Below are 25,967 nucleotides of genomic sequence, written 5' to 3'. Positions count from 1 at the left end.
ATCTAGCAGCAAAAACCTATTTGGTTTGGTAAATCTCTCTCCCTCTGTGTTTATGCAATGTAACTTGTCATTGATTTATTTACATAGCTGTAATGTCTATTATATCTATATGGCATAGCTCTATATCCGCGGACAATTACATAACAAATCTGGAAATAAATAATTTATTATAGCTTTGTAATTAGCATTATCAACCATGCAGTGCGCTATTACTGACTGTGTTTAGAAAACACACTTTACACAGTGTCAGAAGTGGTGGGGAAAGAGCCACAGACCGCAGTCGCTCCTCTGCATCTTCCCGCAGGTCGTAGCTGCATCTGTGATGTATGAAAATAAAAGCTTTTCGAACAGAGGTTGAGAACGTTGAGGGGACTTTACACAGAGGTGAACAAATGCCAACAATTAGTGGTTGCTCTTGGGGTCACCAAACGTCAGAGCCTTTTTGGTTTTGTTGGAGAACGCAGGACTCTGATTGCGCTGTAATGAGTGTGTTTACTTCAGAGTAAAAAAATGAATAACATTGGCCTATTTATAGTTTTACTTCCGAAAGAAAGTTTTGTATACTGTGAATAAAACCAATAATACGTCTTTCGTTTTTTGGGGTTGCAAGAAAATGACCTTTTTATATTCCCAGTTACTGGTCATCTTATGCAAATAACGCCTGTTTGTGTGAACGCATGGTCTGAACATTCCGCTGGTAAAATCATACTAGATATTTCAAACGCAAGGCTTCTGCGCAGTTTGTATTGAGTCTCTCCTGGACTCCCCTCTTACTACAAGGCAAAGATCCGCATTCGTAATCACTATGCAACAGCGCATCTGCTGGGTCGGCTGAATGTGTATGCTTATAATGCTTATAATTGCCAGAAGCCACAACTCCGTTTTATTATTCCCCTGCGGCCGTTGATTTTTTTTTTTTTCTCAGCTTGAATAGGAAACCTTTTCATTTCATGGTTGAGTCCGGCTTTGCCTGGTTTGGCAGTTTTATTTCCTCTGTTCAAGCTGTTGACGCCTGAGTTGTTTTTATAATAATGCCCCATTGTGGTAAAATGCAAAAAATCCAGATTTCTCTCTGCACTTGCTGCAAGATCACATTACATAAGATGCTACATGAGCCAGTTGTAAAGTTTTAGCCAAGCCAATCATTTTATTTTTGTATAAATTGTTTATTAAACCTCTCCAATGTATATGTAAATAATGGTATTGGGGGAACAGCACCTCTCAACGCTAAAGGCATGTGATGGCACTCAAGGCGATGCATCCAATTATAGCAGCTTTAACCTTTATCAAAAAGCACCTGTCAGCAACTCACCGTTGTTGGACATCATCTGTGCGTGTTGCTGCTCCGCTGCTAATAGTTGCTAAAAATAGAAACCTGGAATGGCTTTGTATTAAACACCCAATCATTAAGATGGATCCTTGGACCCAATTTGGATTGCGCTGTCCAACCCTGCTTGGACAAAATGTCAAGGAACACAGAACTCAGTAAACGAATATTGATTTCTTCGGTGCACCTGAAACCATCACACCTACGGCCCTGCGAGTCCAATCTGCGATATGGACCTCTGCATGGGTTTGGAGGGGGAGGGGGAGGGGGAGAGGGAGGGGGGGAGAGAGAGAGAGATTTTGATTTTTAGAAAACCTTTATTTCACATTTAAAAAATCAATAAGCCGACAATATAATGGCGCGTTTCCACCGAGCGGTACGGGTCGGGTCGGTACGGGTTGGGTCTGTTAACCATGATTTGGCGAGCGTTTCCACCGCCAACAGTACCCTTACTTGATAGGCGTGGTGTGTTCCAGAAAGTAGTGGTAACGTCACTTGATAGGCGTGGTATATGACGGAAAGTAGATTGACGTCATTCGATCGCGCAAAAACTGAAAGCTAACCGCAAACAACAATGGAGGACATACAGCCGATCCTGTTCTTGCTTCCCGATATGTGTTGTGTTTGTCACAGGCAGCCTGTTCTCCAAAACCTGTTCGTAAAAATGTAAACACACTTACGATGTAAAATGAACGTGTTATGATTGCATTTTTAACGAGAAATCAATGTTAACTTGTAAGAATAGAATACTAACCCTAACCCCCTCAAAAAATCCAACATGGCGGAGAGACGTTCACTCAAGAATCCAACATGGTCCGCCAATTTGTTCACGCAAGGGGCGTGGTTAACCACCGGCAGTTCGTATGTATTGTTACGAATTTGTATGTTCAAGATTTTCGTATACAGTTTTACGAACAGGTTTTGGAGATAATATATATATATATATATATATATATATATATATAGCATAATCAATTTAGTATAACATATAGTGTAATCAGTATAAAATAATCAAAGTAGATTCGGACTCCGCCGTTCTCCTCCAGCATCTCCTTCTCGGTCAGTAGGCCGCCCCCCCGCTCAGGATCCTCCTCAGCCGGACGGACGCCTCACTCAGTCCCAGTAGTGCTTCCTCCTTCCTACTCGATCTTTAGGAGGAGCCAGACCTCCTTAAAGCCCCCCCCCCCTCCTCCTCCATATCCTCCTTGCTGTCCGAGATTCCACCTCGGACAGCACCCCCACCAACACGCCCCCCCCGACCTCCTTCACCTTCCCGTTGGACCCCCAGCCCCTAATTCACTCTGTCACACAGGAGACCTGCCCGCTGGGCTACATTCAACCCCCCATCCCCTCCCTCACTCACCCCCTCACTCCCCTGACCGACCGGCCGGGCCTCACCCGTCCCCACACTCACCCCCACACTCACTGCCTCACTCACCCCCTCACACCCCTGACCGACCAGCTGGGCCTCACCCGTCCCCACACTCACCCCCTCACTCATCCCCACACTCACCCCCTCACTAACCTGACCAGCCGCCTTCTCCACGCTGTCCACGAAGATGACCACCGCGCGGTTCATCCACACGGCGGACTTCACGCTACCGTGACCCACCAACCCCCCCACGGCCAGACCGCAGTCCTCCACGGAGCACGCGAAGCCCGGCGCGGGCTTCACGCCGTGCTTCCGCGTCAGCCCCGCGAGGTCCGACATGCCGACCGGCTACAAACACGCACAAACTAACACAGAAAGAGACAAAAGACACACCACCACGCATTCACACCACAACACACACCAGAACCACACCGAAAATAAACGAAATAGCAGATAGAAAACGCAATTCAAACAATTCACCTCACGCTCCGTTCACTCAGCACTCCCTCCACTCAGAGAGAGAGAGAGATCACTACAAGGGCTTCACTGGGATAGCAGCATGGTTTTGAAGTCTTGCTGGCCGACCCATGTTGTCGTCTGCTGGATACAGTTTTCATCTTAAAAGGCTTGATCAGTTTAATAATAGGGGAAACACTTGTCCTCTGTTGTGCAGCCAGCTGTGTCCCTCGTGGGATTACAGATGTAAATCTATGGTAGTTAATCATTGCAATTTGAGGCAACAGACAGGCCTGATCGACCCATATAAATACCTTTGCTGTGGGATCAGTCAATGTTGGGTACAAAATATATGTATAATGTATATTTGACAGCATACAAAATGATACAGCGTAATTGTATCAAACGAGTATGACTAACATTTAGTTTCTGTTATATTCTCTTATAATATTCTGCCGTGAATTTTAAACACATGTGTGTCATCCCTTGACTACCCTGTCGCTCTTGCAGAGGGGTCTGACACTCTTTCCTCCTCTGTTCTGCAAGCCTTTGTCTTTTGCCTCTATTCTATACACATTTTCATGTGAGATAACCAGTATTTTCATTAAACGTGAGAACAGATCATGTGAAGGATGCAGTGATGTGCATACCTGTGTCCACAGAGGGGAGCCTACTGATGAAAGTGGTACCAGCGTGTGCTCAATGTCACTAGCGGCTGTCAGTAGCTTTTGGCTACTGGCGTCCTTTAACAGCTCAGTTGGAGGTCTGAGATTCTGTCGAGGCACAGGTGCAGCACTCACCTTAAAATACCCGAACACGGGGTTCGAAATACTGTGTATGTGTGCTTTCGTGCGTTTACTGTATATGTGTTTCAATTGCGTTGTCTGCACTTATTTAGTCGGTGTATTTGTGTAAATAGTGGTGGTGAGGCTCGTGGGGAACTTCCTACTACAGGTTGGTGTTTGTTCCCTTAACACCAGCTGGTTTAGGGTACTTTCAGGTTTCGAATAAAAAAATGGTGAAAAACATAAATGTGACTTTCACTTTTTATCAAATCACACCAAACATCTTTTCCACATTTGTTACTAAACATTTACTGTATATTCAACTGTATCACGTTAAGACAATTTGTTCTTATTTGTGGTTAATAAATGTAATTCACTACCACAAATAAATACCCTTGGCCAAATCATTTAGATTAGATCCATAATATTCCAAATGATATATTGAATGATATTTATCAGTTTTTATACAACTCTGTGTTCTATTTGAATGTGTGATGTTGTAAAATACAACAAGCAAAGATGCATCTGGATGCAAAACTCAACGGCGTTTCACAGAAAAACTGGAGTGGCAAAATAACCGGTATCTAATTGTGAATAATTGTTTCAAAAAGAAGACAGAAATCACAGGATCTTCAGTTTATTGGGTAATTATCCACCGCAGGATTTCCATTATCAATCGGATACCAAAAAACGTTATATTCAGCCAGGGAGTCTCAGAATTCTTCCTCAATGGATCTATCTCCTCGTTGTCCTCCATTCTTACGGGCTGTCTGCAAGCCCCTACTTAATATGATGCCTCCATAATGCGGTTGCCCAGCAGTTGCCAGACACATTGTCTTTACCTTCCCTGTGACTTGGACGGGGGAATTTAAAGAAAACAGCTTTTTGTCTTCCTGTGGTCTGTCATGCTCACACTTATAAAATGATATAACTATTACTTATAAATATATATTTTGTCTATGTGTATGAATAAAAGACTGACTGACATACGATTTCAGAAAAAAATCAGTAGCGTGCAACCTCCACACCTGACCACAAAACCTCTCCCATTCAAGGCCTAATGTCATGCAAGGTGCAATATTTGGGAAAATCCATTTGCTGTCTTTAAGTGGAATGTCTTTGCAATTTGCAGGGTGTCATAAGTGGCAGGTGTCGAATGCAGCCAGGCTGTCTCGCTGGTGTGACAGTGTGCAACCATGTTGATTTAGATGCCAAGTTGTAAATCTGATATATGTCTTCTAATGCATTCAGAATGTCTGCAAATTACTGACTGCAAACACGTGGACAAGTCAGACCCAAGCATGAGAGTAGGTTTCTAGCCTCACCTACTGGATATGAATAGAAATGGCAACTGATCATGTGTCCTTTCTCCATTTCATTCTGTCACTCTACACCCCCACCCCCTCCTATCTTTATCTCCCTTCTTCTCTATCCTTTATTTGTGTCTCCGTCTTTAGAGTATGCCAGGACATAACAATGAGCTTCAACAGCACAGACCCTGGTCTCTTCCTGACTGCAAACACACCAGTACCAGCAGCCGGAGCCTACCCACAATCCAATGCTCTCCACCAAGGAGCAAGTGCAGCACCATGGTTGGTTTATGTGAATAACCTGGATGAAAATTATACCAGCAAACTCTTAAACCTCACCTCGGAATCCCAAAATGGAAATGCAACTGTGCCCCAGGATCCCTTGGGTGGTCACCATTGGTGGCAGGTTGTCCTAATTGTCCTGCTGACAGGCACGCTGTCACTGATCACTGTGATCGGAAACATCTTGGTGGTAGTATCCTTCAAGGTTAATCGCCAGCTAAAGACTGTTAATAACTACTTCCTGCTCAGCTTGGCTGTCGCTGACCTCATCATAGGGGTCATCTCCATGAACCTCTACACAGCTTATCTCGTAATGGGCCACTGGGCAATGGGCAACTGGGCCTGCGACCTCTGGCTGGCTATAGACTACGTGGCCAGCAATGCATCAGTGATGAACCTACTGGTCATCAGCTTCGATCGCTATTTTTCAATCACCAGGCCTTTGACCTACCGGGCCAAACGGACCACGAAGAGAGCCGGGATGATGATCGGCCTAGCCTGGTTTGTTTCTCTAGTCCTGTGGGCCCCAGCCATCCTATTTTGGCAATACTTTGAAGGTGAAAGAACAGTGCCCGCGGGTGAGTGCCAGATTCAGTTCCTCAAAGTGCCCACTATAACTATCTGCACCGCCATCGCAGCTTTCTACCTCCCTGTGACTATAATGAGTATCCTCTACTGGCGCATATACCAGGAGACTCAGAACCGATCAAAAGAGCTGGCTGGGTTGCAGGGTTCAGGGAGTCGTGGTGGGATAGGAGGAAGGGGTGGCAACGGTAGAGGCGAGAAATCACGTTTCGTCCATCAGACTGGAAGTTCCAGAAGTTGCAGCAGCTACGAGCTAACCAGGTTGTCCCGGAGAAGGAGCACATGTCAGGAGCTGGTCGGCCGCTTCCACTGCTGGCCTGGGGTTCGTTCTTGGAGACCTGGTAGCACAAGGCACGGGGAGGGCGATCCAGACCAGAGCAGCAGCGACAGCTGGAACAACAATGACGCCGCCGTCTCGTTAGACCACTCCGGCTCTTCAGAAGATGAGGACTGCGGGGGCAAAGAGATGATTTCCCAAAGTCATGCTATTTTCTCAATTGTTCTTACCCTGCCCGGTATAAAGGCTGCTGTAAACTCCCAACTCACCTCATGCGAGGACCTGGACGTGGCCTCAGAGGAGGATCCCCTCAGGGGAGCGGAGGATAAACGAGATAGCCTTTCAACAGTCGCGAACAACACCACTGCCACCACAACTGCGGATGAGGCAAACAGTTCAGAAAATAGCTATCACCAGCGCTTCTGCTCGCGAAAGATTCAGTCAATGCCCACCATCCAGCCTACCTCCAACCAAGGCTCCGATGCTCACACGACAACTGCTTCCACAACCTCCGACGCTACCACCACCAAATCCCAGTCCGTCCCGATGTCCTTCAAAGATGCAGCTCTTGCAAAGCGCTTTGCTTCCAGAACCCGAACGCAGATCACCAAGAGGAAGCGCATGTCCCTAGTGAAGGAGAAGAAGGCGGCTCAAACCCTCAGTGCCATCCTCTTCGCATTCATCATCACATGGACGCCGTACAACATCATGGTGCTGATCAATACCTTCTGTGACGTCCCGGGCATCCTGTGGGACGTAGGGTACTGGCTGTGCTACGTCAACAGCACGGTCAACCCCATGTGCTACGCCCTGTGCAACAAGACTTTCCGTACGACCTTTAAGATGATTCTGCTGTGCCAGTGGGACCAGAAAAAAAGGAGGAAGCAGCAGTTCCAGCAGAGACAATCTGTGGTATTCCACAGGAGGATTCCCAGAGATTCCACGTAAAGGACAGGTTTGAATGGTTAATAAACACAGAATCAAACGATTTTACATAGGAAAAGGAAAACGTGAACATCTAGTTGTTTCTATGGAGTTGTTTTGCTTAGAGATCCATAATGTGTTTCTCTGCTCGTATGTCAAACACAGCAACCCGACGTGTGGTTTTCTTGCAGTATGTGTTTGTGTCAGTGCATACATTGGGCAAAGCAGTTGAGCATTTGTATGAACAAAGGGTTTGTGTAAATTCAAGCTCAGAGAAGAAAACTTGCCGACTGTCCTTGAAGAACATTTTACCATTTTGGTGTGGGAAACAATAGCAAAGGGCTTTAAATTGCATTGCAGGAGAATATTTGAAGTCGACCTGACACAAGGGGAAAATATGTCCTTGTTACAGGGTTGGGGATATTTTAATTATTTCTCTTTGTGTGTAGCTATATCTGTAACGTGCAGAGTGGTTTTACATTTAAAACAAAACGGTGTATCTGTAATGCGTCACTGAGAGCTAAGACAAACCCTATTTTGTGTCACAGGCTTCTACATTGTAATGATTTGACCTGTTGTCCTCTTGACGTGTTTTTATCAGAACGCCTGTGCACGGCCTTTCTACATGGATATAGCTTTCCTGTGTCTGATGGAATACAACAAAGTTCTTGAACTGTGTCCTTACTTTCAGCCAACAGATATATTGTTATTTTTGTGATATTCCTAAGATTTTGAGCCAGTCTGAAAAGGAATCCTCTGACGAACTGAGTTGTGAATATTTTGTGTGGCACTACAGTGAACTGCTGTTGTGTTCAATGTGATTGTTGTGGTTTTTATGGTGGAGACAGTAAGTACATTGGTGGTGTTTTATGTACTTGCAGTTCTCAGTCATGAGTAATGATAATGCATTGATAATATTCTGTTTGTGTACATTTGGATATTTATGACTTGGTACACAATGATTGATTGCACACAAAGATGTTCATTTATAAAGATGTGTGTTTTGATTCACACTATCTTTTAGATTTTTACTAAATGACACATTGAAATAACTCTTTGTAATAGGCCTCCTGTCTTTCACATAGTGGAGTAATAGCAGCCTCTAGTGGCTTAAGAAGGGCAAGTGCAGTAAGTCAAGACAAAACCTTTCTTAATTAATTGTGCAACAATTATTCATGCCGTAAGCTTGTTTTGTGAATTGAGATTTTAAATCTAAAAGAAAACCTAGCAGGCATATTACTGAGGAATGGCCACAACAATTGAATTACAATACTTTCTGCCACAACCTTATTATTATTTTCGGTTCAATTTCATATTATTTATGGGAGAGGTTTTTAGAGTTGAAGAGTTGAACGATTTGGTGGTCATTGCTTTTTTCGATACAGAAAATGATGGAACACCACCAATAGTCTGCATAATGATGCCAATGAATTTATCCTACATTTTGTAATACACATTTTGTTATTATTGTTTCGAGTAGTTTTCTTTTTTTATTGTTGCCACATCTAAGTCTTGAATATTGTGCAAAAGATATATAGAAGGCAAAGAAAAGCTCTATGCCAACAGGCATATTGAAGAATTGGTTGATTAGATTATGTATCCGATGATTTGATTTATGTGTTGTATACTAATGAGATGTTGAAAAATGATCCCATGCTTGTCATCAGTGGGTAATTAGTTTGCTTTCAACACAATAGGCTACAGTGATACGTTCTTTATTGAAATACAAGTTTTTTGTACTATTGGGATTGTACACTAGCAAAATGCTGAACATAAACATTTCAAGTATGCCATCCATACTCATATTTTAAGTCAATAAACAAGCAAAAAACTTTTGACAGAAATGTATTTTCTGAGTTCTGATTGTGTTATTTTTCTCTGTATTTTTAACTTTTTTTGTATTACCTATTGTGGCTTGTTTTAGCAGGAGACTAGTTCATTATACAGCTGTATAATTTATTCCCTGCCTAGGAAATATTCAGAAATCTCCCATAATATAATGTAAAATACATATTTTTTCTTTATCAACTAAAACAATGTCCCACTGTCTACTTGGCCAGACAGACGGTTTAGAATATCTATTCTCTCCAGAAAACTGTAGATGTTTAAATCACCAATTAGGCTCAGTGAGATGTCTGGTGAAAGCGTGAAACTAATTTCTTAATTGGACTTAAATGTGGCACCAGGGTGCTCCAGACCCAAAGAAAAACTAAATCCACCTGGATATTGTGTATGGAAGCGATTTTTAAAATATTTTCAATTTTGTCCAAATGATATCTTCCCACTGTCTGACTCTAGCAGGACATTAACAAAGAGTATGTGGACACGATGAGGTCTGATGAAGTTAGTGAGTGGAGTCTCAGACAGTGCTAATGGAAGATGGCCAACAGGCCAGACATGTGATGAGGGAAATACCAACTTCATGTGACCCGTGGCTGAGGAGCGGCTCATAGACAAACACCCAATTGTGCTGTTTTGCTCAGTCGGGGCTGAACCACTGAAGAGAATCCACCAGTCCGGCAAGTACACTTTTATTTATAATACACTCTTTTTAAAAATCTGACCTTAGAGGCTTATCCACTGAGGACTTTTTTAACCATTTCATAGATTTGGAAATCAACTCTTTGTGTTACAAAATGAATAACAATAAGTTTTTCTGAAGTGCTAATGACAAGGTTGTTAGTTTTTGACACAAACTTTAATGAACTACTGGTTTGGTCCTTTCTGGTAATTTTCTTCTTTTAATTTGGATCCTTTAAGAATGTGTAATTCATTTATTTGTTCATGTATTTCTTTGTGTGCTATTAGTTTCACCCACTTAATTTGCAAACAATAATTAGTGACAGAAGGCTCTACTTTGAGTGTGCCACACCCATTACACAGTGCTAACTCATGCCTCTACACAGGCTAATTACATGAACTTCCATAATAAGCTTTAAGACATACTTGTAAATTAAATGTTTTCCGTGTGTGATCTTTTTTGTCTGTATAAAGTGCCATTAAAGTACATTTTGGATTTGATATTAAAACTAACTAATTTGATCAAATTAGATGCTGGTTTTACAATTAATAACAAACTATATTTTTTATTAAATACATAATAGTAATATAATAAAATGTACTTATCTTATATGTACTTAAATGTACGTATCTTATGGCTGAAACAAACCTTTATTGAAATTGTTAATTAGTCTGATGATTATTTCCTCAATTAGTTTATGAAAACATACCAATATCAGAGACATTAGACCTCTTATGTCAGCTTGCACTCATCTTCAACTTTTACCTCATGACTCCACTGAGAACCGATTGCCTTTCAACTGCCATTCAGACACCAAGCTCGACTTTTAAATCAATTCATGGGATTTATTTCTCACTTGTTTTTTTCCCTCTACTTCAGCCCGCCTCGATTGTCCAGGATGCACACCATTAAGACAGTGGAGACCCAGGTGCCCTTTCTGAAAGAGAGTTTCTTCACCACCACTTTCAAAGGCCGAAGGAAGAGCAGTGTCACCAACCTCCTGCGTAAACAGCAGCACTCACTCCTCAATCAACAGCACCAGCAACAACCCTGCATTCTAGAGCAGCGGCATCCGAAGCAGTTTCTCTCCCCTTCACCAGAGAACGAACAAGGGCAGCGCACTCCGGAGCGTAAGCGACTTGTTCGCTCGACCAGCAGCCCGTTATGCAAGACAGCTGAGCGCGCGAGAGCAGATGGGGATAGAAAGGAGGAGCAAAGAGAGGGGAAGGATCAGAGAGGCAGAGAGGATGTGCAGGGTAAGGGGGGAGAGCGAGGAGTGAGTGGTAGCGAGCCCGCGGCTGTCGTTGCCGGTCCCCTCCTCCTTTCATCATCGGCTGAGCAGGGGGAGGCAGCGGCGGCATCATTCTCACAGCTGCACGGATGTGTAGCGGGCAGACCGCAGGGATTAGGAAGCTCTGTCGGGGCCGTGACCAACACAGCAGCCCGGGAGGAAGCCCGGCACGGCCAGCCTCGACCCCAGCAGCATGGCCTGTTAGCCAAGGGGGTCCGCCTGCTCAGGAACATGGGGAACCAGGAAGCAAAGCAGAAGAAAGGAGGAGGAAGTGGCGGAGCAGCAGGAGATGCCTCTTGTGATGCTGATGAGAGGGAGGTGGACAGGAAAACCAAAAAGTCCCACAATAAGATAAGTAAAGGAGGAGGAGAACACGGAGGTCGGAAGAAGTCAAAGTCAGATTCGAAGGGTTCTGTGTTTTCCGGCATTAAAATCAGGAAGAGTTTATCGAAGGCGAAGGGGTTGTCTAAAGATGACATGTTGGAAGATGGGGGGCCAGGCCGCTTTGGCAAAGCAGGGCCAAAGCCCTTTGCTGAGGCGAACTCATCAGCTGATGAGATGCATTCAGATGTCGAGGGCGATCTTGACGGTTTCACTGCAGACATTCAACAGTTTATTGGGGATGAGATTGGCCGAAAGGCAAGCTCTGGGTCGGACGCTGACCTCTACAGTTTTCACTCTGCAGCAGCGGAAAATGAAGACCTGCTCTCTGACATCCAGCAGACCATAAGAGACCAATGTGTGGCCGGGGACCAGCTGGAAATGGTGACTGGCTTCTTATCCCAAGTGTCAACATTTGACAGGAACAAAGCCTCTGAGAAGGTAACGTCTCACCGGCGATTTGATCTGGATGAGGACGTTTTCTCTGAATGTGTACCTCAACAAGTAGACGAAGGGTGTAAGAACATAGAGAAGGAGAGCTCTTCTTCTGGTCCAGGGTCCCCTGAAAGCGGCCCAACATCTTCAGCCGCGGACAGTAGTGGGAGCCTTCTCCCAAAAACCAACAGCTCGTACAGCTTCCCTGACACCACAGCCACCAGCACCTCGTACGAAAGTGCAGAAGAACCCCAGGATGACCCGGAGAGTCCTGTTCTGCCCCCACGGCGGCCTCAAGCCAATCAGGCACCTGAGAGCAGAAGCACACGAGTGCCGAGTGTCCGCTTGGATCCCATGGAGGCGGGGCCGATGCCGTCTCACAAGAGTGCTAGCAGCATGGACCTGTCTCTGGAGCGGGAGGATGAAGAGGAGACTGGGAGACGGGACTTCCTGTCCCTGAAAAGGAGGAAGAGTAGTTTGTCTATTAGTCAGCTTACTACGGACTACCACCCAAGACGGACCTCCTCCACCACCTCGCCCTCGACTGTCAAACTCTACCCTCCGGTCCACCCCTCCTACGTTAAGACCACCACCAGGCAGCTCACTTCCCCCATCGGCTCCCCTATTACCAGCCCCAACGTGCCGAGAAAAATAGAGGTCACTGTTGCGTCAGTCGAATCTGCCCAGGGGTTTAGGAGGCACAAGCAGCGGTCTTGCTCCATCGCTGGGCCCCCCGTTGAGTCTGCAGACTGGCTTACGGAGCTGGAGAAGCTAAGAGGGAGGCAGGGTGGCAGGGCCAAATTTACAGAACCGGAAATACCAGAGGGAGGTCACACGGGCGGGTTGTACTGGACACTGGGCACCAGGAGAGCACATTATGGACGGAAGACCTCCACCACCACAGCACCCTACCTGGATGTCTTTTCTGGTGAGTCACATGTAGCACAGGTAACAGAACTGCTGACGCACATGGAGCTCAATCAGACAGGTGGGAAGTGCTAAACAATATCCAACAAAAACATTGCACTGATTCTGGATGCCCGTTTGATGTCGGTAGTAGTGTTTCAATGCTGCTATCAAAGTAAGTACATACAGAGGGGAATGATTTGGGGGTTTAAGTAGAAAGCTACCAAAAAAATAAAACATCAATACGTCTGTCCCTCTTTACTTTCCTACTTCTTGTTGGTGGTACTCGACTTTAAGTTTGTTTCAACAAGAGGTAAATCCCTTGCTAAGTGGTTTCCTAAAACAAGAAGGCACTTTAGCTTTCAGCAAGCGAAGCTCGGACAGAAGCTAATGGATCATTTGTTGTTGTGGATATGGGGAAATAAAACCCACAGGCCTAAAGTGTTTTGACAACAATGGAGAGGAATGGAGGAATAACCTATGTTAGGCTTAAAGTAATGCAAGGCCAATTTGTTAGTTGGCTCAATACATTCTTGGTTTTGGTCATTTCCTGGTATTTGACTGAGATAAAATTTGACTATTAAACCCAAATGAACAAGAGGAAACTCTGTATAGGGTAAAACTATTAGTTTGGCCCCAATATCCGTCCATATTGAGACTGGGTTATTATAAAATAGAACTTGTAAATGGTTATGGTGATTTGTTTAGTTATAAACATGATAGTGACAAATTCTGAGGCTATACAAACAATCACAGCAATACAATAGCTTTGTTTAAACAAAGAGGGTTTCATAGAGTGTCTTCGTAACCAATGCCTCCTTCTGATAAAACAATGCCCCTCTGTCCTCCTTTCTGTTGTGGTGCACTTCAAGAGCTCAGCTGCTCTCCACAGTCTGAGCCTGTGCTCATAAATCAGACCCAACGACAACACTCAGGGCCATGCCACGCACACACACAAACACACACACACGGTAGACACTGGATGCTAAACCCGAGTGACAGTTCATCTGCATGACAAAGATGAGTCATGATATAAGGTCCATTCTCATTTTGTCAGCCAAATTTATTGTACCCAAGCAATGGAGGTCATTTTTGATCTTGAACATTGGGAATATCTGGCATTTGCAAATGAATGGACATAAACTGTTGTTATTCCCAGAGAATCGGTTATTTCACCGCCTAGTCAGTCGCTAATACAATTCTGCATGTCGCAATCTGTTTAGCGAGTTCTCCAGGTCGGATCGGGCCCTTAGGAGGTAGAGGGAAGATAAAGAAGAACAAAACAAATTCCATAATGTTACGGAATGTTCTTGAATGTCTTTCTGATGAAACCTAAAACTCCCTATTACAAAAATAATTCTGTGTCTCTGTCTAATTCTAAGTGTGATATTACTGGATAGCTTCTAACTTAAATTTATTTTTGCACGTTTTAATTCTTTGCACTTCAAAGCAAACCATCTCTCCTATCATCCTTATTTAGCCGTACAAATCTAGTTTGCACATTTAGGTGTTTAATTATCACATCCGAAACTGAGACATCACCTTTCACCACTTTGGTTGGAGGGATGTCGGGTTGACAAATTTGGCTCTCCTTGTTATAATATGTAAAAAAATAAGTAGAATCAGAATTCATTAGTTTTAACAGAAAGTCAAGCTCTTTATTTATTGGGCCAGTTTGGATCTTGCACTTTTCACACTTGACTGCCTTTCTGTCCCCAGGTCGCACTCTGTTGGACCGCTTGTGTATGCATGGAGGAGACGCGTCTGCAGAAAAGGATGCGAAGGAACTATGTCACCGAATGGTGGTCCAGGGTCTGCTGCACCCCTTCAGTGACAGCACAGCCAAGCTCCAGGGACACATCGATGCCCCACCACTGTTTGATGTAAGTCCTCATGCTCGGTTTACACAAATTACAACATCAGTGACCCTGCATCAGCAGCTCGATAGCTGGATATGTTTTTACGATAAAAGTACAAATTGTTCTGACTTTTAGAGGCAAGAACTGAGGAACTTGTGATGTGCCTTGTTAGTGACTGTCCGGCAGGATTGTGGCTGCCTTGATTTGACATCGGCCGGTATTTTCTTAGTCTGAAACGTGGAGTCAACGCTGAAGTTCCTTGAACTTTCACAGTTCACATCAAAATGCTTAACTCATTGATATTCGCTCCTCTCATGATATACTCAAAGAATGTGGCAGAAAGTGATTTAAAATAACATTTACCATATGTACAGTACACAGAGAAACGCAAAGCTTATCAAATCAGTGTTTTCATATGTATGTCTGTGATTCACCCTGGAGACATTTTATTATCTGAAGAGCAGCGGTGCATGTAGACAGGGTGACCACGTGAAATGTCCTAAATATTTAATTCTCCATTCCCGTACTGCTGAAACATAATATCATGAGCATCTCATCAGCCTGCATAGTCCACCATTGGCAGCTCATTTCCTGTTTCAGCTTCTCATCCAACTGATCGTTCTGTTATTTACTGAAAAGTTAAATATGAATTATGTACCTTTATCCCAGGGCTGTTGCATGGTTTTAGACTCTTAGTCTTGTTGTTTTGTCTGTTGATTAACAAAAAATGTGATCAGATCAGAGTCGGTCTGCAGCTGCACACTGCTCCTCGCACCACATGTGCATGAAACATTATGCACATACGAGCATTGTATCCACGCATAAAGGTTCACTATGCATACATACACATAAATAACTAAACATCCACACCCTCTAGCTGTTTTGTTCTCATAAATGCAATGAATCTGAAATATATTCATCGTTCTGCTTCCCTAGCGTGGCGTCTCAATAGGACTCAAAGCCAGAGCTCAAGTCTGCCGCATGTGCATATATATATATATATATATGCCCTACAGGCATTTCCTCCATGGCTGGATTAACAGCAGTCCCTCAGACACACATGCACGTATGCGTAGATCATCTGCTGACCATGTTATGTAACAGCTCCACGTGCCTTAGGCTCAGGCTGCTCTTCCCCAGCAAAAATCTCACCATGTCAGGGCAGGATTTCGCTCCTAACCCCCTGCCCCCTTTGTTGTTGTTGTGTTTTTTGTCCTCACTCTGCCTCTGTCTGAAGCCTGGCCCGGAGTCATTGCATTATTCAGCTTGTCCAAAAAAGCTTTTGCCATTCAGAGTAGAGATCTCATTGTCATTGCTTCCTTTTTTACAGCTATGAAATGAATCATCAAAGCCCATCTTTGCACCTCTGCAACCTTTTTCTCACTATAACGTCTTCATTACCGCAGTCTTTTACAATTTGATTTCCTTAACAGTTAAATCCCATCTCGATATGAATCACTTCCTTCATCACCTCTTCCTTCTCTTCCGCCATCCTGCTATCCTTTTATTTCCATCTTTGCCTCTCAACTCCCCATCTATCTTCCGATTTTCAACCTAAATATGGTATTGTATTTCACTGCTTTGCCGTCGTAAACTAATGTACGAGCGGGGAGTTTCTTCTTTTGCATACAGCTTGAAATTGAATACATCAACTTCTCTCTCTTTCTTTTTAGAAATGAGGTTTGGGGGGGGATGAGAATCGAAGAACTGTGTGTAAATCAAATATCACCCCTCTTTCACCTGGCAAAGCATTGCAATTACAGCATTAGCATTGCAATCTAATACGCTTTGTTCTATGTGTGTAGTTGCTTGTGTTTTACTTTTCTTGTAGGCACATAAATCGGTTAACACAGTCGCAGTGGGGAAACTCATCTGCCTCATGGGCACAAAATACCCGTCCCTGTAACATCTATTATAGCTGAAGTCTTTAGCTTAGATACCTGTCCTTCAATCTGATGTCATTTTCTCGTGTGTTAGTCTTGAAGCTTATTTCCTTAAACCGTTTTGCAGGAGGAGCAGCTTTACACCTGGGCTTCCGTAGGCCTGCCTGTGTCTTCTCATCTGTGGGAAGTCTATGGGGGGCGAACGTCAGGCAGAGAACAAAGACTGAGATCCCCTTTGCACCAATCATCAGCCAAAACACCAGGAGCCCTAAACTCTCAGGTTGGTTGAATCCTCGTAACATCTTAACGCACTTCCCTTTAGAATTGTCCGGTCCACACTGTGCGTGGTGCCGGCTTGGATGTTGTATTTTGTTTTAACTTCCAACGGCACAGAGCAGTGGGCCTCATTCAATTACCCATGCAGTGAAATGCTGTTTTGAACGTGTAAGTGTAGTGTGTATTTATTAAAACAAACAGACATATAATTGTGTGTAAAATAATACAAATAATTAGTTGCAAAAGGAGGAGAGAAATATTCCATTTTAAATTAGAACAGACAAAAACGTACTTATATTGCTCGAACATGTCTTCTCTCAATAGTGTGTAAGAGTGCTCTTGGGTGTGAGTAAATTCTGTTCTTACCTAAGAGCGAATCCCAAAGAAAACATTGGTGAATATCAGAATCTTTGTGTGGATTAAGCACAAATTGGTTCTTGAGAGCATTTGGTGAGTGAGGCCCATTGTCCTGTTTCTATCACATGAATACAGTGTGAGAGATAACCAAATGTTTTTCCTTTCTTTCACTTAATTTTAGTCAACTTCTATGTGTGAATTGTCATCTAATTTTTCAATTCTGCACAAATGAAAAGAGCAAATATCATCTAAAAAAATCTGCAAGTCTTAAATACTTTTCCATACAATGCAATGGCTTTAGTTTTTTATTAAAAAGTTTGATTTCTGGAGATTTCTCCAAGCTATTCCCTCCCTTTAAAACACATGCACAAATGTTTTCAATCCAGCAGTATCAACGACCAAAAGGGAGATGCATATTACATTCAACAACATGTTGTGTGTAATCCTGTCTAATTCTTGAGGAATACAGTCGACTCGAGCCTCCTGATTGTGGTTGTTCTCTTTCCACCAGAGGTCAGGCTTGTCTAGAAAGACTTGTGAGACTTCCAGTGACCCTCCCTGTTTCCAGGAAGAGATAATAAATTAGCGAGACCATACTGAATGAACATTCTCCTTAAGATTCAGTGATGTGACCATAACTGGAGAATGTGTACTAGCAGACACACGTCCTCCCCATGTGAGGCCCAACGAGACTCACTGTCTCTGGGGTCAAGTCTCATAGTATCCCCTCATCCCAGCTCTAACCAGTCTGGAGCCAGAGGTCTGATGGAGTCTAGACATTTCAGAATTTTTTTTTTTACCCTCACAGCAGTCACTAACTGCCTGAGCTGTGGGTGTGTTACTGTTTATAGTGTAATTTATCAAATGACAACGTGTCCAGGACTCAACAGCAATTTAGTATAGCTGCCTTTTAGAGAAAAGGGCAAACTAGACTACCTGCCTTTAAAGAAGATTTTTCTTCAGTTCCCATTCGGTTGTGAACATTAATGTTGTTGTGCTACAGGGTAAAGTCTTTGTTTTTGTCTCATTGACAGACAGAATCCAGCGGGGTGAAGTCGGGTCCGTCGTCCCCAGAGGATGAAAGCTGCCTCATCCCTCAGCTGGAGAGGACAGTCGACGACCTGCACATTCGGATCGCCCTGTTGCAGGGCCAGCGGGCCTCCTTGGCAAAGGGAGGTCCGAGCTCTGCCCACCACAAGCCCTCACAGATGAGAGGAGGGACACTGGGACGGACGAGCCACGAGGTGTCCGTCCAGACCTCACCTGTGGGGGAGGGGCTTGAGTTTGACGTGCCTTTCATGGGGGGATCCAGCGGCACGCCGTCCTCCGTTCCGTCCTCCGTTCCGTCCTCCATCCCCAAATCTCCAGAGAGCTTTGTCTGCACGTGCCAACGGAGGCAACAGAGCAGTGCCCATCAAGCTCCCACACCCCCACCTCCACCACCACCTTTACCACCGCCTCCACCAGGAGGTGTTGCTCCTCCTCCTCCACCGCCACCGCCACCCCCGCCCTTCCCCGGTTTTGGACAATGTCCACCACCGCCTCCTCCTCCTCCACCAGGTTTTGGACCTCCACCACCTCCACCCCCGCCCGGTTTCGGACCTCCTCCGCCGCCCCTTCCTCCTGGAATGGGCCCCCCTCCTCCACCCCTGCCCCCGGGCTTTGGGCCTCCACCACCACCAGGCTCCATGCCCACCATGATGGTGCAGGAAGCTGCCCCTGCCAAGGCTGCGATAGAGCCCCCCAAGCCAATGAAGCCCCTCTACTGGACACGGATACAGCTGATTGCTAAAAAGTAAGGACATGCTGTTTGATAGATACGGATCATTTGCACGGAGGTATTCTCCGAACAGTAGAGGATAGAGAGGGAGCTTGTCCACTTAAGATAAAGATCGCCACGTGCTCCGACGGCGACAGAGACGCTATCCTTGTGGAAAATGAAAGTGATGCAGTCCAGGCATTGTGGTCAGCACCGAATTTACTTGAACCGGGTTTTCTTTCCTTAATAAGGCTCGGAAAATTGTAGCTGAGTAAACATCTAGAAATAGACTTGATTCACTTGCAAGTGAGGAGCTCGATGCTGAATTCTAAGTGCAACGTGTTGGCCGAGAGATTTGAATGATACATTTGTATGAGTGGATTTTAAAAACTGGAAAATGCATTTTGTGGTGAAATAAAAACAGGAGTTAACTCTAAAAGTGGACTTGGCTTAACCTTTTCAAACAATGCATGGCTGCCTGTCATTGCTCCTACAATAATTCATCTTTCCTCCTGTCTTCAGGCCCACAAGCCCACTGGTGTGGGAGACTATAGAAGAACCGAGTGTGGACTTTAAAGAATTTGTGGAACTTTTCTCCAAAAGTGCTGTCAAAGAGAAGAAAAAGCCAATTTCAGATACAATCAGCAAGTCCAAGGCCAAGCAGGTAAAGTATGTTTTATGTGCGTGTGCGTGTGTGCGCGTGTGTGTGTGTCTACATCCCTGGGTCACCAAATATGGTTCCTCTTCAGGCCTTTTCCCATCTTCACTCTCGCTCCTCTGGGGCCTTGATCCTTTACGTTTTTCCTCTCCGTCGCTCCCCGAGTTGCTCTGAGTGACAGGAGGAACCGCTTCAGCCAGACGGTCATTATGTGGTGTGAGCTCTGGCTCCCACCCGACTCCCCTGCGACCATCCGGTGGCACCGAGCCAATGTCTCGCGTGCGGTGAGGAAACCTCACGACGGTGATGACTGTTGAGGGAGACGGGGGGGGGGGGAGAAGGAAAAAAGGAGGGAGGGAAGGAGAAGCCTGGAAGCTGTATCTTTTATGATGTGGTTCCTCCCATTGTGCTTTCTGTATGACTTAGTTTAATAGACAGACTTTTTGCCTTGCCAATGGCCTCCATGCCACTCCATCAATCCTTCGACTTACAATTTCAAGCTGCATTGGTCCGGATTATTATGTTAATGTGCTGTTTGTCCAAATGTGTCTGAATCAGGTATAATGTACACCAAGGACGAGGGTCTCGCCCCCGTAATTAAGACCCAGTGGGATCACCAGACAGTTGTTGCTGAGATGAAATATTGGTCTCAAGAGTGGAAGCTGGTGGGAAATCTTTTTAGTTTATGGGAAGTGATGAAGTGAAACTCGAGGCCAAAATATAAAAACTACAACAGGTTTCAATTGAGGCAAAAGTTCCAAAGGTTGAGCTCTCCTTCCCTAACATGATAATAATAAAGATAATACATGGTTTGATTTGTTGTATAAAAGTTGAAGGACCGTTTACGAACTGTATACCTGAGACCTGCTGAGCCTCAGCCTCCCCATCTGTGTCTTATTTCCACCATTTCATGGGTTCATTTGATTGTTAAGGAGAATTATAAACGCCCCGATGTTTAGCAAACAAGTGGCGGGAAAAACTCACCTTAAAGCTTTGATCCAATAAAGCACAAAATTCAACAGCGATGAGAAACGGGAAAACAGGAAAATCCTTCTGTCATACAGGGATTCCTTTTTAAACAGAAAAGACACAATCAAACCTGTTGCCACTTCAGTAGATGTTAGATGGTTCCTTCAACACCTGAGAAACACAAGTATAGATACAAGAGATGACCCCGACGAGTGTGAGACGTTGTGTGTGGCCAGTTCCACTGTCTTTATGATGGGAATCATCCTCTCCAGAGCCGCACCACTGGGAGAGCAGCGTTGACGTCAGTGCTCTGCCGGTGGAAAGGCCTCCGATGTGAAAGGTCGTCATCGTCCAGTGTCAAGTGTTGACCTGAAGGTCCATCTGCAGAGGAGTTCTCTGTTCTCTCTCTGAGACGAGGTTTAATGTAGCCATGCTGCTGAATTACGTTTGTGATCAATTGATTTTGTTTCATGGTATTTGGGGGTCAATCCAGCAGCATTTTAGATGCAAAGTGTGTTTTCATTCCTGATAGAATAGAAGCCAATGTTCAGATTGGGTCTCTTCACCTCCTGCATGAATAAGGATTTCTTATAATCGTGGCAATTGGAGGATGAGGGCTGCACCTAATGATACTTATTCAAGTCTTATTCAACGATTCAGTTCAACTTAAGCTCAGTCCTAAATGTAAAGAAATAAGTGGAAATGTCTATTCTTTTTTATTTTATGGGCTCTTCTGAGCTTCGTTTCAGAGGACAAGCTGTGCCTCAGTGGTTTAATTTTCACATGTGATTCAGAGCTGCATGGGATTGATGAAAGTCCATATTGGCAAATGCTGAAATGCTGAATAAATCAAAAGATCAACATTTAATTAACGTGACTTAAGATTTCTTTCAATAAAAAGCCTAGGCACATGGATGTCATGAGAAGGCCGAAAGACACGGCATTAGATTACATTTTTTAGGGTAGTTTTAGTGATGAAATTGTTTTCTCCAACCCTAGTGGTTCACGGATCCAGCTGTGTTTCATTATAAAATAATACTACTGATACACTGCGAGGGCATTTTTTAGATCAATGCAAAAATGGGTAAAGTGATATCAGGCAACTCTGTAAACCGCTGAACTTTGTTTTATGTAAGTTTGCCCCGTTTGTACATTTAGAAGAGTCGGGTCAGATGATAAATCCCGACTAACGACCTGTTTCACTGTCGCTAAAAAGCTGCACCAGCTATCACGGTCCCACCGTGGAAGATATTCCCACCGGCGTATCTCGCCCCGGCCTGCGCCTCGAAAGCTGCGGCTGAGCCGGGGGAAACGGAGCCAGTCGGGGGACTGGTGATGTGACTTCCTGTGGGAGAGGTCTGTGGTCTGTGTGATCTGGTTTAGATGGAAGAGTCCTGTCTGGATCACAGAAAGCTACGGGTTTCCTGTCCCGACGCCTCACTACCCGGCGCACACGTCTGCTAACTCAGGCGACCTGTGGTACATAATGCCCCCCCCCTCATCCCCATGGTTGCTGTTTTTTTGCTTAATAACAACGCCGGCTTGATATTCGACTCCTGGCTGTTTGACAAGTGGAAGTTATGACTATTCAGCTGACCTTTGGTAATATAACAGCTTTCTTGAGGAGGTTTGATCTTTGCATTAGGAAAGTTTTCACGTTATGTCGGCTGTGAAAAAAGAAAATCCTTGCAGTGTGAAATTCCATGAAATAAAATGTAATTGAAGCCATAGGGATCTGTTTCTGGATCAAATTTCCATTTCTTGTTGCGTGAAAGATTTCTTTCCGACGACTAAAAGATGATGGAAGTGGAGAATCATAGGAAAGGGAGGCACATTTAATCATCATTCTCCTTCAGGGTGTTTTACTTTCTCCAGTTTTTCTTCCCAAAAAAGGAGACCGATGAAGGGGAGAAATGATCCCTTCTTTTATTCATTAAATGTTTTGTCTTCATGTGCTTGTGCATCATGCCATGACATAAGATGCACTAATCCTCCCTGTTCTCTTTGGTCTTTTTCCCATCAACTCACTTAGGTGGTGAAGCTCTTGAACAACAAGCGTTCTCAGGCTGTAGGAATTCTGATGTCCAGCATTCATCTTGATATGAAGGACATCCAGAATGGTAAGCCATATCATCCATATCACATAGATTACAATGAAATAATGCAATGGGGTGGTATTGAAAGCAGCATTGTAAACGTGGAGAAAATGGAAAACAGATCGGTTGGTGATTTTTTTCTTCTTCAATTTTTCAAAAGAAAAAAAGTAATCGCACATCTGGGAGGGATATTTGGAATGTGAAAACCAAAAGTTTGATAATCGGTATCTGAGTCTGATCATCAAATTAATAAAACTGCTGTTGGGAAGACGCTATAGATCCACCACAGCAGCCAAAAACATTTATCTTTTATACCACATGTCGAAACATTTCATAATTCGTTAAAATCATTCACAGTGGGACCTCAATCTGTACATGTCCTGCTCTTTATGTGATTTACAACTTGGAATATTGTTTGTAGGAGAGGCAGTAACTTACAATAAACAATGGACACGCTGAACACTGACATCAAACACCAATCTGAAACATATTTTACAAGTTCTGTACACAAAATTAAAAAGTTGGCCGTTCTGTCAGATTCTTTTTTTAGTTTTTTGAGTGTGACTATTCCAGTTTCTTATTGAAAACATATTGTTTCCAGTCAACTAGGACGTGACTAAGATTGAGTGTTAACTGAGGTCAAAGCTTAAACTTCCTTTCTAGCTTCGTCGTGATGTCGCAACGCATCTCATGTGTTTTCCCTCTGCTGCTCGCCCCCTTTCCTTGCCCTTGTTTGGCATAATCTCTCCCCATCTAAAGTCCACATCGCGTTTTGTCCGCGGCACTCCGTTTTTCTCTGACTTGTCACCGTCTTGTCTGATTGGCTTTGTTAAAGTGAAGTCATTCGGGAGACGTGGATGGGAAGAGACGGTTTTCCTGTTTTATTTTCTCTCTGATTGCTCTCCAGTCTTCGCTCATCCATGTGTCTAAACACTCTTCCTCATCTCCCCATCCTGTTCACTCCTCCTGTTGGAGCCTTCGTCACAGCTTCCGCTCTCTGACTAACTTGCAGCTGGGTAGTTTATATTAAAATAAATGTGCACCACAGAACCCGTTGATCGGTACGTGTTATACACACAAAGACATTAGATCTGTTGGGCTATTTTGTTTAACCGAAATGTCTTGAATGCATTTTATTGTTGGTTCATCCATCTCTGGTCGGAGAGGGGGGGGTTCTCTCACCGGCACCGGTCATTCATCTCCTGTGTTAGGACAGTTTTAGGTGCAAAATTAGTGCTGATTGGAAACTTCAGTATATCATTGAGAGTAAGATCCGAGTAAAGATTTCTTCGCCTTGCACAAGCAAAGTCACCGCAGAATGTGTTTTTTCATTTAGGTTGTCATGCATTTTAATTTGTTGGTTTTTAGGCGTCAATTTTATTTCAGGAAAATGATCCGAGGATCATATATGCGTCCGTTTTACCAAATGATCTCCTGCTCCCTTTTGTCGCTGGAGGTTCAGGACAATTAAACAACCAAATGAAAATGAGTTTACAAAAGAGTGAGGTTCCTTCATCAAACCTCTAAAATGGCTTCACATTTAGATGGTTTCTGGGGAGTGTTTTTTTGCACAGCAAGTCAACAAATGTTTTTTTTTTCCTCCCAGCTGTTGTTGCTTGGGGTTGATCTTGGCCGACACTCTGCATGTTTCATAGGACGCTTCCATGCGGTGTCTGCTTCCTGCGAGGCTTTCAAGCGCCAATCACAGTATTAAATGGTGGTTGCCGGCGCCACGCTAGGGTTGAATGTGGTAGTCAGGGTGGAACCAGGCGCAGGGGTTTGGCTTTTCGGTCGTAACAGGGCTGTGTGAGAATGATGATACAGCTTTCTCACATGTCTCTTTAAAAATCTAAAAAAATAAAGATGTCTCCAATCAAACCAGCCTCCCAGACTCTGTTTCTGATAGTAATGAAAAACCAAACCGTAACCAGAGAAAAGTGCGAGAAACAAAAACAAGAGAAGCTCAGGGAGGAGGAAGTTATTCCTGCGGTGGCTTTTGGAAGAGGGAAGAGTGTGAAGAGGTGAGAGGGTGACAGCACCGAGCTCGGCGGGTTACATGAAGGGAGATGAATTAATATCACAGATCAGCAGATCGAACTTACTGCAAACAAACAACAATCCCTCTAGGCTTTTTCCACCCAAATGCATGGCTGTTCTCTAAATGATTTTCTTTTTTATTCTGCTCAAGTCAATGAAAATCTTTTAAGTCAAACATAAGATGTGATGCAAATTCTCTGAGTCCCTTCATGCCCCTGTGACATTAGTCCCGCCGTACCTCAACAGCAAATGAGCAGAGCAAAAACAACGTTAGCAATCTGGACACCCCGCAGCACGGCGAGATACACATATATATATACGTGTGGAGTGCTTTGCCGGGTGATCGTGCGTACAGCAACACCTCAGCCTCAACACCGCAGACCCCCGGGCTCTGTTTGTCTTTAAACATTTACTTTCAAAGGATTAATGCTCCCGGGCGCCAGGTCCTCGCGCCGAGACAAAAAGGCGACACCAGGAATTCAAACACAGGAGTTCAAACACAGATCTTTGTACCTTTGACAGATTTATAAGACCTCCGTATTTATGTTTTAGTTAGCGGCCCCTTCCGTGCTATCGCGATGAGAGCTGATAGCTACGTAAGTCGCAGCATATGACCCGTTCGTGTGGGCCGCCGGGCGAGAATTTCGACCTTGTTTCATTCCATATTCTGCTCCAGCGGAGCAGAAACAAAGATCGGAAAAAAAAGCGCTCTGCCAATGTTTGTGATCGTTGTTTGAGCCAAAGAAAATGTTCCGATCTGAAGTGGAGGCCCTACTTGTGTTGTGCTTTGATTTCTGACTTGTTGTTGGTGTTCCCTCAAGGTAGCCGAGAAAAGTCATGACATGCTTCCGTGTTAACGTTCGCATTCACCGTGCCGTCCTCTCGTTCCGTCCACAGCCGTCCTAAATATGGACAACGCAGTCGTTGATCTGGAGACTCTGCAAGCTCTCTATGAGAATGTGAGTATCGCAACAGCCCTCGGAGCTGGAACCATGTCTTTGTGGCTACAACGTTTGTAAACATTTTCTAACTTTTTTCACTCTGATGACAGGATGATCAAAGCTGGTGTGGCCTTAGGTTTCGGAAAAGTCAATAAACACACAAAAAGACAATATCTCCGAATGAAATACACTTCTGCCCCCTCCCGCCAATGTCGGAAAACAATATAAATACACAATGTTGAGCAACAAACACCACTGCAACGCTCCGTGTTTTCTTTTC

General features: G+C 44.2%; 2 protein-coding genes across 3 annotated transcripts in view; both read left to right on the top strand.

Moving 5' to 3' along the window:
- chrm3a (cholinergic receptor, muscarinic 3a) overlaps positions 1 to 9,164 on the top strand; it is a 60,273-nt gene extending 51,109 nt beyond the window's left edge. For both annotated transcript variants that reach the window (XM_040179217.2, XM_040179218.2), the window contains exon 3: positions 5,398 to 9,164. In XM_040179217.2, coding sequence (XP_040035151.2) covers positions 5,417 to 7,342 — 1,926 coding nt within the window. In that variant the 5' untranslated portion in view covers positions 5,398 to 5,416 and the 3' untranslated portion in view covers positions 7,343 to 9,164. The remainder of the gene's footprint in view (positions 1 to 5,397) is intronic.
- Positions 9,165 to 9,616: 452 nt separating this feature from the next.
- fmn2a (formin 2a) overlaps positions 9,617 to 25,967 on the top strand; it is a 31,271-nt gene continuing 14,920 nt past the window's right edge. The window contains exons 1-8 of the mRNA XM_040178162.2: positions 9,617 to 9,837; positions 10,719 to 12,874; positions 14,572 to 14,735; positions 16,722 to 16,874; positions 18,262 to 19,022; positions 19,509 to 19,650; positions 22,646 to 22,733; positions 25,644 to 25,705. Coding sequence (XP_040034096.2) covers positions 10,738 to 12,874; positions 14,572 to 14,735; positions 16,722 to 16,874; positions 18,262 to 19,022; positions 19,509 to 19,650; positions 22,646 to 22,733; positions 25,644 to 25,705 — 3,507 coding nt within the window. The 5' untranslated portion in view covers positions 9,617 to 9,837; positions 10,719 to 10,737. The remainder of the gene's footprint in view (positions 9,838 to 10,718; positions 12,875 to 14,571; positions 14,736 to 16,721; positions 16,875 to 18,261; positions 19,023 to 19,508; positions 19,651 to 22,645; positions 22,734 to 25,643; positions 25,706 to 25,967) is intronic.

The sequence above is a fragment of the Gasterosteus aculeatus genome, chromosome 6, assembly GCF_964276395.1.
Source record: "Gasterosteus aculeatus chromosome 6, fGasAcu3.hap1.1, whole genome shotgun sequence".
Lineage (NCBI taxonomy): Eukaryota > Metazoa > Chordata > Actinopteri > Perciformes > Gasterosteidae > Gasterosteus > Gasterosteus aculeatus.
This window is presented reverse-complemented; position numbering and strand designations above follow the sequence as displayed.